Source organism: Myxine glutinosa, chromosome 5 (assembly GCF_964187855.1).
Source record: "Myxine glutinosa chromosome 5, kmMyxGlut1.1, whole genome shotgun sequence".
Taxonomy (NCBI): domain Eukaryota; kingdom Metazoa; phylum Chordata; class Myxini; order Myxiniformes; family Myxinidae; genus Myxine; species Myxine glutinosa.
Genome location: NC_136265.1, coordinates 15,790,310 through 15,804,178, shown reverse-complemented (window position 1 = coordinate 15,804,178; position 13,869 = coordinate 15,790,310). Strand labels below are relative to the sequence as shown.

Below are 13,869 nucleotides of genomic sequence, written 5' to 3'. Positions count from 1 at the left end.
TTGGCGGATGCCAGGAGAACGCTACCTGCCAGAATGCATAGTGCCAACTGTAAAGTTTGTTAGTGTTTGAGGAATAATGGTCTGGAGCTGTTTTTCATGGTTCGGGCTAGACCCCTTAGTTCCAGTGAAGAGCAATCTTAACGCTACAGCATACAATATTTTTTTTTGTTCGTATACAAGATCGAGGCTCGTGTTAGAGCTAACATCAATCACAAAAAAAACAAACCGGACACATACAACAAGCAGCAGACAAGAGAGGGAAGCACACAAGTACAACAGCGGAGAATAGGGACATCGGAAGATCCGTGGGAGGGAGGGGGCTTGGGGGGAGGAGGCATGGGAAGGCGGGGGATGGGGGTCCATACAGAATGACATTCTAGATGATTGTGTGCTTCCAACTTTGTGGCAACAGTTTGGGGAAGGCCCTTTCCTGTTTCAGCATGACAATGTCCCCGTGCACAGAGCGAGGTCCAGACAGAAATGGTTTGTCGAGATCTGTGTGGAAGAATTTGACTGGCTTGCACAGAGACCTGACCTCAACCCCATCGAACACCCTTGGGATGAATTGGAACGCCGACTGTGAGCCAGGCCTAATCACCCAACATCAGTGCCCGACTTCACTCATGCTCTTTTGGCTGAATGGAAGCAAATCCCTGCAGCAATGTTCCAACATCTACTGGAAAGCCTTCCCAAAAGAGTGGAGACTGTTATAGCAGCAAGGGGGGGGGGGGGGGTATAAACCAACTCAATATTAATGCTATGATCTTGGAATGAGTGAGATGTGTGATGATCGGGTGTCCACATACTTTTGGTCATGTCGTGTATTTATAGTGCACCTGAAGTCTGAGTAGATCGCCAAGAGGTTGGGGAAGCTTACCCTTGGCGATCGCTGTGTGGTCACAGATATCTGGTTAATGTATGTCGTTACAAAGTTTTAGTCTTTGAGTTGTGTTCTTTGAATTCCCTGTTGGCACACCCATTGACTGTTTGCATCCCAGCTGCCCCCAAATTCTCGAGGAAGTTGCATCAACTGCAATAAGCGGAGAGCACTCTCGAGTATCAGCTGGGATACAGAACCACGCTAACACAGAATATGTCAACCGGCACAGATTTGAAACCCGATTGGAGAAACTTAGATGTTTTTGGTCCAGAATGAGGGGTTTGGTAAATGTTAATGCTGTTTATTTTGAGTTGATTAATTACAATGGGCACATTTACCATCTGGCTGGTAGTTGTGTTTGTTTGTGTGTTGTTTCAAAGTCAAGACTTGAGAGATTTCCTGACGTTGTGTGTAACCTGTCGATTGACCGATTGCGTTTTTCCCTCCTGCAGTCTGAGGAACACAAGGATCACGATGGTGTTACTAGTGAAGGTAAGGATTTGTAATAGGCCGCTCGCTGTTGTTGTGTTTGTTGTTTGTTTTTGTTTTGTCAAAAAGTTGATTTTGATTTTGCAGTAATGGTGACACAATTTGAACCTTGATGTGCAGGACGGGGATAAAAGAATGTTTAAAGATGTCATACCGGTCGACGTAATTCTGTGTATAGATGAAGTTGAGATGTGCGAAATACCCTTTTTGTGTTGGTATCCTCCGTCGGAATGGTGACCAATCCCGGAATGTAACTACTGCTCAGACGATGCTTCGGCAGAGCTTTTATAAACAACAGCAACAGGCATTTTAAGGCCATTTCCCCTGCTAGAGCGGGGGTTAGCCTTGCGGGCCCCATGACAATCTTCTCCATTTTGCCGTATTTTCTACATCTCCCCTTGTTAACCCCCTTGCCCGCATTTCTTCTTCCACCACCTTTAGCCAAGTCTTTCTCGGTCTTCCCCGTCCTCTACTTCCTTCTACATTCATTTCCATCACTCTTCTCAACCAGTCACTTTCATCCTTCCTCAACACATGACCAAACCATCTCAACCTGTTCCTCTTCACAGCATCAATCACAGGCTCTATTCCCATCATCTTTCGCAATTCATCATTTGTCTTCCTCTCTCTCAACGATATGCCACACATCCACCGAACCATTCGCATTTCCACCCTTTCCAGGCTTCGTTGCTGCTCTACGTTCATTGCCCATGTCTCACTCCCATAAATCACAACACTTCTCACACATGCAGCATACACCTTTCTCTTCAGCTTCAACGACACTCCCCTTCTCGTCAGCACGCCACTCAGTTCCCGAAACTTCTTCCATGCACATCTCACTCTAGCAACCGTTGCCGTGTCTGATCCACCTTCTCCATTCAGCATGTCTCCTAGGTAGCAAAATGTGTTCACACCTTCCAGCTTCATACCGTCTCCAAGATCCAACTCAACATTTCCTTCATCTGCAGCTCCCTCTGTGCACACCTTACACTTGAATGTAGCTGCCACACTGGTTAATGACCCTCTCAGACCACTACATTTTTGATGAACCCACTCAGCGCACATTGTACATCGAATGGAATTCACTCCGACACCCTTCCTGCACACAGCACACGGCCACTTCCCAGTTCTCTCCACCTCACCACATGCTTTACCACTTGCCATTCTTGGTACTGTGACCCTTCAACTCCAAGATGGTGACCGAAGGCCTGAACCGCTTTTCTTTTCTTTAACACTCCTGCAGAGTTTGACCGGTTCCTGGAAGAGCGAGCACGCGTCGCGGACAACCTGCCCGACCTTCCTTTGCCCCCCACGAACCAGCCGTCCGCATCGAGCCGCCACTCACAGAGAGCGGGCATGAACCGCTCTGACGGAGACGGGAACCTGTTGCCTTCTTGATCACCGTTCTGCCGACGAGTCCCTCTCGTAGCCCCTGTGTCTTGCCACTATCATCTCACAGTTTATCTTACGGTTGCCTTCCTCAAGCCAATCCAGGCCTTCAGCTTAATAATCCCGTCGTCATTTTGTTTTCGTTGATTTTCCCCAAAACTTTAAGTGTTAATTTGTTCGTGAGTTTTTGAGTTGCATGCGTGAGTGTGCTTCGTCATGAGTTGGTGATTGATACATGGGGCCTAAAACCTTTTTGTGGTTGTTGACTTTATCTTTTTTTCTTCCTGTTGTGTTGGCGTTTGGTTTTTGAATCCCGATTTGGAATCCATACTTGAACAGTTCGTCCCAGTAAATTTTCAGATTTATTTTATTTTAACCTAAAAACACATGAACTGTATTTTAGTTTGAACTGTCGGTTAAACTAAATGTATTTATTCATCATACAACAACAGTTCTTTTGACCTCTCATTGAGACGATAACATTAAGAATCGATTGTCGAAGCTCGATGTCGATGTCAGGTGTACCTCTGTAATGTAACAATGTAAATGCAAAGAATTATATTGTATTGCTAATCGATACACGGCTTGGCTGCCATGCCTGTAATGAAATGTATGTATGGTTGGTTGCTTGGACAAAGGGAATGTATTTATTTTGTGTATACTTATGCTGGAGTATCGACCTGCACTGCTTATTTGTTCTGTGTGGTTCGAGTTTCTATCTCTGCTTCTCTTCGTTCCTTGTTCCACTACGATTGTTAACCCCTCTCATGTTTGCGGATTGTGTGCCCCCTCCCCTCACCTCCATACACCACTCCCCATTTGTGCTGGTATCTCGACATTAAAGGTGCATGCACGGACCTCTGCCAGAATGATCGATTCAGGTTCTACTTTGTTGAGTACGACCTTTCACCCAACGATACCGGCTCCTGAAAAAATCTCCTTGACCACCGTTCCATCGTCTGAGAGAGGTATTGATGGGAAGTGCCGGTGATATGATTTATCTAGGGCTGTGCTTATATAGACTCTTTGATTGGTAAAATCAGCAGCTGTCAACCCTTAACTACATGTGCTTAAGTCAATATTTGTTGACGTAACAAATGGCATGTTGCTGCCATTTTTTTAGCAAAGGTTAATTTCGAATTTGTCACAGCATTGGCTTTGCGTGATGTCATTAAAGTGCTTTAAGGCTGTTCTGAACTTGAGCGTTTTCTAGTTTTTAGCTCACCTGGAACGTACTCGTAGTTCCGAGGAGTTTATGGAATGGCGCGACGTCCGTCCGTAAACACTTGCAACTTCTTCTTCGAAACTGCTGATGGCATTGTGACCAAACTTGGCTAAAATGATATTTGGTATGTTGCAACTCAAGTTTGTTCATGGCATTAAAAAAAATCGGGATCTAAGGGGGGTATACCAGGGGTCAAAGTGGGTCCAGGTTTGACCCCCCCCCCCCCCCCCCCCCCCCAAAATATGTATTTACTTTTTCCTCTGAATCTACACACACAATTTCGATTAAAATTGACCACAACCCTCATCACCCAAGATGTACCAAAGTTTGTTCACGGCATTAAAATTAAAAATTGGGCCGTAAAGAGATCTACTTGGAGAGTGGAGGAGGGTTGCCCCCCAAAATAGGTGTTTGCTTTCTTCTCAGAAATTACACACACAATTTCGATGAAACTTGACCACAGCCTTCACCATCCATGATATACTAAAGCTTGTTCACGGCATTAAAAAATCATCACTATCACGGCATAGTATACTTTAATTAGTCCATGAGAGGTCGTCATGGTTCCTTAAGGCATTTTTGAACAGGCCAAAACAAAATGGTGGCTTAAAATCCCTGTGAGGTGAAAGCGGGCTGACCAAGGGAAAGCCTTTTTTGTTTTTTCATGATGAGCACCCGGTTAATTATCTTCTAAGTGGGTGTTTGAATTTACCCAAATACCCAGTTTTCATTCATGCACTCCCTTTGAGTTCCCTTAGTATGTATGAAAAGTTTAGGGCCACTAGGTTTCATGGTTTTGGAGCTATGGTGGAGACATGCACACACACTCTGACATTTATTATTTTAGACGAGCAAAGGTATCCGGTGTTGCCGGGCAATGCAGAGTCGCTTAGCTGACGGGAATATTGAGGAGGGAGAGAGTGTAGGGGAGGCGGAAGTGAGAGGAGAGGTCGGGAGGGGAGCGAGGAGGGGAGAATGGGGCATGGGAAGGGGAGAGCAGTAGGACAGGGTGGGGGAGTAGGGGCATGGGGAGGGGGAAAGCAGGATGAGGGGTGAGCGGGGAGTAGGAGGCATGGAAGTGTTTCATTACCAATAAGCTTTTTGAGCGCTCGCAAAGTGGCTTAAGCACTGAAGCAGGCACTCCAATGAAACCGTTGAGAAGGAACGGCTGGCTTGGCAAGCGCTAGCTCACTGCTTGGTAACTGAAGACCTCCAGGTCTCATGATTCAATGGACAGAACATGAGGCTATGGATATGGGCCGATTTTCCACGAGGTGAATGAATAGCCTTCTGCAAGAACCACTTCAAACCATCAGTGAGAAGGTGAGATTTTTTTTGTATATACAGCTCAGTGCTCAGTGGCTCCAGTCATATATACAGGTCAGTGGGGAGAACATAACCCCGGTCTAAGGCCGGATTAACCTTTTGTGGTCCAAGCACCAAACAAATTTGTGGGTCCCCATTTGGGAAACCATTGCAAAAAAAACTATAACGACACACTTCGACGTCACGACGTCGATGGATATGCCTCCACCTACATTATGACATCAAGTATCACATTTTTACCTGATATGACCTCTGCCCTCACCAAAATCACCTCACCTTTAATGCCAAAATATAATCGGTTCACCTTTGCATCAAAATATATACTTATAGCAAGTTTGGTCAAAATCCCATCACTGGTTCAAAAGTTTGTGCAGCAACAATTTTTATTTAACATGACCTCTGACCTCTTGCCTCCAAAGTCTAATCCGTCCATGTTTACATCATTATACATACCTGTACCGAGTTTGATTTAAAATCCATTCAGCTGTTCTCAAGTTATTACATTTTTACCTGACATGATCTCTGACCTTTGACCTCTTGACTCCAAAATGTAATCAGTTCATCTTTGCATCATATATACTGTCGTGTCCATAGCTAGTTAACACCAGCCTTAGATGAATGAGCCAAACCAGAAAAAATCCCTGAGGCGACCTCCTGATTATGGCGGTTATTGCGCGAGCGAGATGGAAGAGACACGAAGCATTTAACTACACGAAAACACGGATTTATTCCGAAACCCATACCAAGAACAAGACAAATAAAAATGTACCAATTATCTTTTATATATATATATATATATATATATATATATATATATATATATATATATATATATATATATATATATATATATATATATATATATATATATATATATATATATATATATATAAATAAAGTTTTTGTTTGCTTGTCTGTACGTGACACCTCATTATACATACCTGTGTGGGGGTTACCCCATTGAGGCATAATCGACAGGCACGGGACCAGTGGGTCTATTGATGGTATGGGCATGGCGTGTGCTCGGTTGTTGGAGCCACGCCCCCTTAAGAGACTGGGGCAGAAGTGATTTGAGTTATAAAGATGCATGAGTTCCGGTCGGGTTTCAGTTCTGTTGAAATAAAGGAGCCTTGAACAAGTCAAGAAGTGTTTCACCCTCTCGTTGTCCGCAACTCCTACATTGGTGACCCCGTCTTGCTCTTGAACGTTTTCGGAGCTTCAAACGAACATGGCGACAAGCGCAGTTTCGATTAAACTGCCGGAGTTTTGGGAACGGCAAGCTGCCGTTTGGTTCGCACAAGCTGAGGCCCAATTCGCCATTCGGAGCATTTCTGCTGACGACACGAAGTATTATTATGTCATGTCTGCTCTCAGCGGCTTCACTGCGACCAGGGTGTTGAGCCTTCTCCAGGATCCTCCGAAGGGCGGCAGGTACAAGACGCTAAAGGCGCTGCTGCTCAAAACCTTCGAGCTCACTGAGGCTGAGCGCGCCCGTCAGCTCCTGTCTCTACCCGGGCTGGGCGACTCCAAGCCGTCGGAGCTGATGGACCACATGTTGTCTCTCCTGGGCAGCTACTGACCATGTTTCCTCTTGAAAGAACTGTTCCTGCAACAACTGCCAGGACAGGTACGGTCAGCCCTGGCCAACTCGTCTGTTAAGGATTTCCGCACCCTGGCCAGGGAAGCAGACAAGTTTTTCTCAGCCAGACAGCAATGTAGTGCGGCTGCATGGGACCCCGGCCCCGTCAAGCCTACGCCGCTGGCGGACACCATTGCGGCCGCCATTACGGCCCAGCGGCGGAAGGCCCCAGGCTTGTGCTTTTACCACGCAAGGTTTGGTCTCAAGGCCAAGGCATGCCGGCCACCCTGCAGCTTCAGCGAGTCGGGAAACGGGGTGGCCGGCACTCGTTAACTGCCATGAGCGTCAGCCATTCATGCAGTTTGTTGTTCATTTTGGACACCGACTCCAGACATCATTTCCTCTGCGACACAGAGGCCCAGGTGAGCGTTCTCCCTGCGTCACCATTGGACCGGGAGGCCGGGGGTCACGGCCCCGCCCTGGAAGCCGCCAACGGCAGTGCTATTCAGACTTTTGGCAAACGGACCGTGGCACTGTGCTTTGGCGGGCAGCGGTTTACATGGGATTTTGTCACGGCGAGGGTGTCCACCCCCTTGCTGGGCGCTGATTTCCTCTGCGCCAATGGCCTATTTGTGGATGTTAAAAATCGGCGGCTCATTAATGCAGAGACCTTCAGTTCACTTCCATGCTCGTTGAGCGGTTCCGGCTCGACGAGGCTTGCTGGCATGCTCTCGACCTCTGATGAGTTCGCCCGCCTCCTCACCGAGTTCCCGGCCCTTACATGGCCCACCTTTTCGGCCGTTGTCGTCAGTCACAGAGTGGAGCATCACATTCCGACCACCGGCCCACCTGTCTACGCCCGGGCTCGACGCCTCGACCCGGCGAAACTTGCTATCGCAAAGGCGGAGTTCGACACGTTGGAGCGTCTTGGCATCGTGCGACGGTCCGACAGCCCATGGGCCTCGCCTCTCCACATTGCGCTGAAGCCGGGTGGCGGTTGGCGCCCGTGCGGGGATTTCCGCCGCCTTAACGACGCCACTACCCCTGACCGCTACCCAATCCCGCACATCCAGGATTTTTCTGCCCGCTTGGCCGGTAAGGTTTTTTTTTCTAAGGTGGACATCGTTCGTGGTTACCACCAGGTCCCCGTCCGGCCGCAGGACGTTCCTAAGCCTGCTGTGATTACACCGTTCGGGCTTTTCTAATTCCTCCATATGCCTTTTGGGCTCAAGAACGCGGCCCAGGCTTTCCAGCGCCTGATGGACAGCGTGTTGCGGGATTTGTCGTTTCTGTTCGTCTACCTGGACGAAATCCTCATCGCCAGCGCTTCCAGGACGGAGCACATGCTTCACCTCCGAGCGCTCTTTGAACACCTCAGTCAGCACGGCCTGATCATTAACCCGGCCAAGTGCTTGTTCGGGGTGGCCTCAATTGACTTTCTCGGCCACCGCATCACGAGGGAGGGGGCCGTCCCACTGCCGTCTAAAGTGGAGGCTGTGAAGGGTTTTTTGCGCCCCCTCACCGTCAAGGCCCTGCAGGAGTTTTTGGGCATGGTGAACTTTTACCATCGTTTCGTGCCCCGTGCGGCCCAGCTGATGCGGCCCCTTTACGAGGCCCTCAAGGGCAAGCCTACCAAACGCGCCATTGACTAGACCGAGGAGATGGCCAAGGCTTTCACGGATGCTAAACTGGCCCTCGCCAGCGCAACCATGCAGGCGCATCCGTCGCCCGACGCACCGATTGCTCTCACCACGGACGCTTCGGACTACGCGGTTCGCGCCGTGCACGAGCAGTGGGTCAACGGGACGCGGCAGCCGCTTGCTTTTTTTAGCCAGCAGCTCCGCCCTAACGAACGAAAGTACAGTACCTTCGATCGTGAGCTCATAGGCCTCGACCTAGCTGTCCGACACTTCCGTTACCTGTTGGAAGCCCACCCGTTCACGGCGTTTGTGGACCACAAGCCCCTGGTTTTTGCCATGGCCAAGGTCTCGGAGCCATGGTCTGCCCGTCAACAACGCCAGCTCTCCTTTGTTTCCGAGTTCACGACGGACATCCAACATGTTGTTGGGAAGGATAATACGGTCGCCGATTGTCTCTTCCAGTCCATAGCTGGTGCGGTTCACCTTGGCATCGACTACGCCCGCATGGCGGCCGATCAGATCTCCGACCCGGATGTCCAGGCCTGCAGGGCGACGGTCACGGGGCTTTGACTGTCTGATGTGCCGTTCAAGGACACGGGCACCACGCTACTGTGCGACGTTTCCTTGGGACAGCCTCGCCCCGTCGTTCCCACCAGCTGGAGACGGCTGGTGTTCGATGCCGTCCACGGTCTTTCTCACCCAGGCAGGAAGGCGTCGCAAAAGTTGGTGGCGGCGAAGTTCGTTTGGCACGGGCTCAGGAAGGATGTGCACGACTGGGCCAACACCTGCGTCGAGTGCCAACGCTCGAAGGTGCATCGCCATAACCAGGCCGCATTGGCGCCATTCACAGTGCCCGAGTGACGGTTTGACCATGTTAACGTGGACCTGGTAGGGTCCCTCCTCCCCTCGCGGGGATTCAGCCACCTCCTCACGATGGTCGATAGGACCACCAGGTGGCCAGAGGCCGTCCCGCTCACATCTACAACGTCCGCCGATGTGGCCCGGGCATTCATCGGCACTTGGGTTGCCCGTTTTGGCACCCCCTCGGACATCTCTTCAGACAGGGGGCCCCAGTTCACTTCAGAGCTCTGGGGTGCTTATGGGCATGGCGTGCCCTCGGTTGTTGGAGCCACGCCCCCTTAAGAGGCTGGGGCGGAAATGATTTGAGTTATAAAGATGCATGATTTCCGGTTGGGTTTCAGTTCTGTTGAAATAAAGGAGCCTTGAACAAGTCAAGAAGTGTTTCACCCTCTCGTGGTCTGCAACTCCTACACCTGTACCAAATTTAACGAAGATCCATTCAGCCGTTCTCAAGTTATAGACATATTCCGTTACAGACTTTGACCTCTTGACCCCAAAATATAATCAGTTCATCTTTACCTCATACATACATGCACCAAGTTTGACTAAGATCCCTCCAGCCATTCTCAAGTTATAGACGTACTAGTACCCTACTGCAAAGCCGCAATGAGCCGGCGAAGCCAAAGCCTCTTGCCACTATTTTACCCATCACTATGGCATCAGTAGGTTAGGTAGTTGGTAGTAGGTAGGTGTAGTAGGTACCGTACCTGGTAAGACTTGGTAAAAGAGAAGAGCAGACAGTCCTCCCCAATGGCAATACCTGCATACAATAAATGTCACAAGAAGCTTAAGGAAGTAACTATACGATGTGCTAGCTTAAGGCCTATTTTAAGAAATTTTAACTGGGCTTAACATACGTTTTCACAGTATGTGTGTCGTGTTCTAACTTCAGTCGCTGTCAGGCGCCAGGGCTGGTTCTCTGACTCTCCGGGCACTGCGGCTTCCTCCACCAGAAGACGTTAGCTTGCAGTGATTAATTCGGTGAATTCCGTCTCAACTTCGGATATTTCCGGCCGTGAAAAACTATCCGTATTTCTAAACTAAATATGTAAACCGCTTATACCATATTTCTGGGCGTGAAAAACTATCCCATACGGCCGCGAGATTTCTAAAAAATAATTCTTCGTCAATGTTAGAATATTTGACGCCATTTTCACCCTCCGAAACGCGTAATAATATTTTTTCAAATGCTCGAATCTCATTGGTTCTGGTGTTTGATGACGATTTTCGTTGAAGATAACGAGGTTGGTCTTAACGTATTTTAATTACTAATTAGAGGTTTCATTAGATTGTGAATCAAAGAACGAAGGGTGAAACAAACTCTTATTGAACTTTTTCGCAATTGTTTTATGCAAATTTCCGCATCCGGTCGATGGCGGCGACCATTGAGTGATTTCATTTTAGAAATATTTTTGCAAATGCTCGACTCTCATTGGGTCCGGTGTTTGGTGACGCGTTTTGTTGAAGATAACCAGGCCCGTGCGGGCCGATGTTGGTCTTAAATTATTTTATTAATACATTGGAGGTGCATAAGATTGTGAATCAAACGATGACGGGTGAAAGAAACTCCTAATGAACGTTTTAAATTTGTTATGCATACTTCCGCATCCGCAAGATGGCTGTGTCCACTGCGTTCGGAATTCTCGAGCCAAGGCATAATCAGGTTTTCAACATAATACGTACTCGTTTATTGACAACACCGGCTTCGTCGGCTATTACAGACTTTGACCTTTGACCTCTTGACCCCAAAATCTAATCAGTTCATCTTTACCTCATTATACATACATGCACCAAGTTTGACTAAGATCCCTTCAGCCGTTCTCAAGTTATCGCGGTAACGAAAACCTATGACGGATGGACGGACAGACGGATGGACAACCCGAAAACATAATGCATCCGGCAACTTCGTCAGCGGAAGCATAAAATCAAATCTGCGTGTGGCACTGTAACTGGACCATCCCCCATTAACGGTGTGGTGATGTCACACGCCAGGAAATGGTTGTTTTTTTAAATTTAAATATATATATTTTCAGTAGCATTAAATTATATACATATTATTTATTGAAATGTATCGTAATGTGTACACTTGGTCAAAAAATCTGACGTTGGGCCTGGCGCCATTGTAAACCCGCCCTGCCCTGTGCGCATGCCACTTATGACGGTAACTGATTCCTCTTCTTCTTTAAAAATTACCGGCACGGTTTTTACAATCGTAAGCAGCACACGATGGCATTTCTTAAATACTATAACAATGCGTTTTTCAATCCGGGAATGGACTCAAGTGGGAAGGTCGAATTTCCATATGAAATATGCATCTTGAAGCAAGTATTTGCATTGAGGTAAACGGGAAAAGCAATATGGCGAATGGAGTGCTTCCGGTGGCTTCAGAACCGCCTGACCAATCAACATTTTTTTGGGGTTTTGGATTTTGCACCCTGTCCCTATCCACTTCGTATAGAGATCAGTGAATAAGATGTGTCCAGTAAATTTTTAACAGCGCATTAAATGTGTGTTTCCCACAGTGCGATCACTCTTGTTCAACTGTAAAACCTCAAAAAAATATTAGAATTAAAAACCACATTCAGTTCTTTGTTTATTATTTAAAAATCAATATAGTCACATCAAAAAAGAATCTGTGTCTGTGGGGCTTTAAGCACCCAAGACTCAAGCCTTGCCATTCCCACTCTCTCCGTCTTTGAGCCTGAGCTTGACGACTGAGACGACTGTTCCGCCATGGCGAGCGAGATGTGTGCGAAACGTGCATCGCGGGGGGTTATTTTTTTCCACAGCTCTTTCCACTCCCACCAAGGCTGCTCCAAATCACATTCCCATTTTAATTTTATTTTAAATTTCCTTTTAGCAATTTGTATCTCCCGTCCCAAACCGCAGCTGCAGGTAACAACTCCCTCAAGTTGTTCTGCCCCTCCCAGCAGCTGATCCAAATTCCCTACGGGGACCAAATTGTCTGAGGCTCGATCTCCCGACTCATCTCCGTCCGAATCCAGCTCGGAGCCAAAACACTCCCCCAGCTGGGTATGCAATTTCGGAGCCTCCTGTACCCAATTTGTGTGCACGGTGAGGATCCCCTCAGTCACCTCAACCACCTCCTCAGACTGACTCACCTCCTCCCCCAAGCTCCTTTGGGCCTGAGTACAGTCCTCCCCGATGGTACTCACAGGTCTCCAGCCGCTGAGTCACATCATGTACATTATCCCCATCAATAATTTGCGGCCTCCACAGGCCTTGATCAATAAATACCTGGTCCGGCTCCACCACCCGGACCCCAATACCTCTACCCCCTGTTGCACTGCACAACCATCCTAGTGCTGCACCATTCCAAATGCATCCCCCTGTTGAGGTGTTGTGACATCCACCCGGCCCTGATAAACCTCCAGGCCACCAGGTGGGAAACATTCCCCATTTACCTCCAAACATGCAGTCTCCCCATCTAAATTTTGGCACTCCCCATTCCCTTCCAATTTTAATTTAATTGCCATTCCCAGCTCCGTGTGAATCATTCTTTTGTTCACACGGGGTTCCCGTTTCTTGAATCTGGGCTCTCCTGCGTTCAATACTGGCATCCCATTTGTCATTAAATCTCTTCCTTTCTCCCCTCCATTCGTTCCTTTGGGAATCCATTTTTTTATTCAGTCCACCAATTTTATTGTTCAATTGCTCACTCTGCTCACTCTGAGGCTTCATCAAATTTACTATGGTCTGGAGATCTATTGGGGCCGTCTTGATAGCCGGGGTAACTCCATCACTGTGAGCAACCCCAACTACCTCCGACCCAATTCCAATGCTCTCCGCACACTCCATTCTTTCTTCCTCCATATCGCTCACCTCCCACTCCGTCGAGAGAAGGTCGTTTCCCCGCGCGGATTTTACCTCAGGAATAAAATTTAAATTTAACGACGCTCCGCTCGCATCTCGCTCACCGATTGACTATTCAAATTTATCGTCTCTGACAAAAAAAATTGTTTCCAAATTCTCCACACTCCTTCACACCAAATTTATAATAGGGTTCGTATCCCACTCCTTGACAACAATTGTCTGTTGTCAACAAGTTCGTATCCCACTCCTGACACCAGTTGTCACGCGAATACCCTCCGGTTAATACCAGGGCTCGCGGATGACCGAACGGGCTTCAACTCTGAGGTGACAATCAACGGTGGATTTGACTAACAAGCACGGGAGGAAGAAGGGAAGAAGAAGAAGCAGAAGCGCTTCTCAGAATAAATGAAATCCGTCAAAATCTCAGATTTACGCCTCGGACACCACCCCCCTCATAGAAAAGTGGCTGCCATTTATTGTTGCTGCCACAATTTAACTGTACATCAGGGCTGGATTTGTTCTACAGATGTATCCCAAGCACCCTCAAATGACAAACCAACTGTGTAGTGGGTGTTGCATGAAACTCATTTTCTAGGCCTCTCTTGAAAACTGGCTCCTGGACTACTTCTGCTTCTTGCAATCTTTG

At 47.9% G+C, this 13,869-nt stretch overlaps 1 protein-coding gene across 4 annotated transcripts in view; it reads left to right on the top strand.

Moving 5' to 3' along the window:
- Positions 1–3,955, top strand: part of LOC137427914 (TOM1-like protein 2) — a 60,122-nt gene extending 56,167 nt beyond the window's left edge. For all 4 annotated transcript variants that reach the window (XM_068117727.2, XM_068117729.2, XM_068117728.2 and 1 more), the window contains 2 exons: positions 1,333–1,372; positions 2,613–3,955. In XM_068117727.2, coding sequence (XP_067973828.2) covers positions 1,333–1,372; positions 2,613–2,767 — 195 coding nt within the window. In that variant the 3' untranslated portion in view covers positions 2,768–3,955. The remainder of the gene's footprint in view (positions 1–1,332; positions 1,373–2,612) is intronic.
- Positions 3,956–13,869: the final 9,914 nt, after the last annotated feature.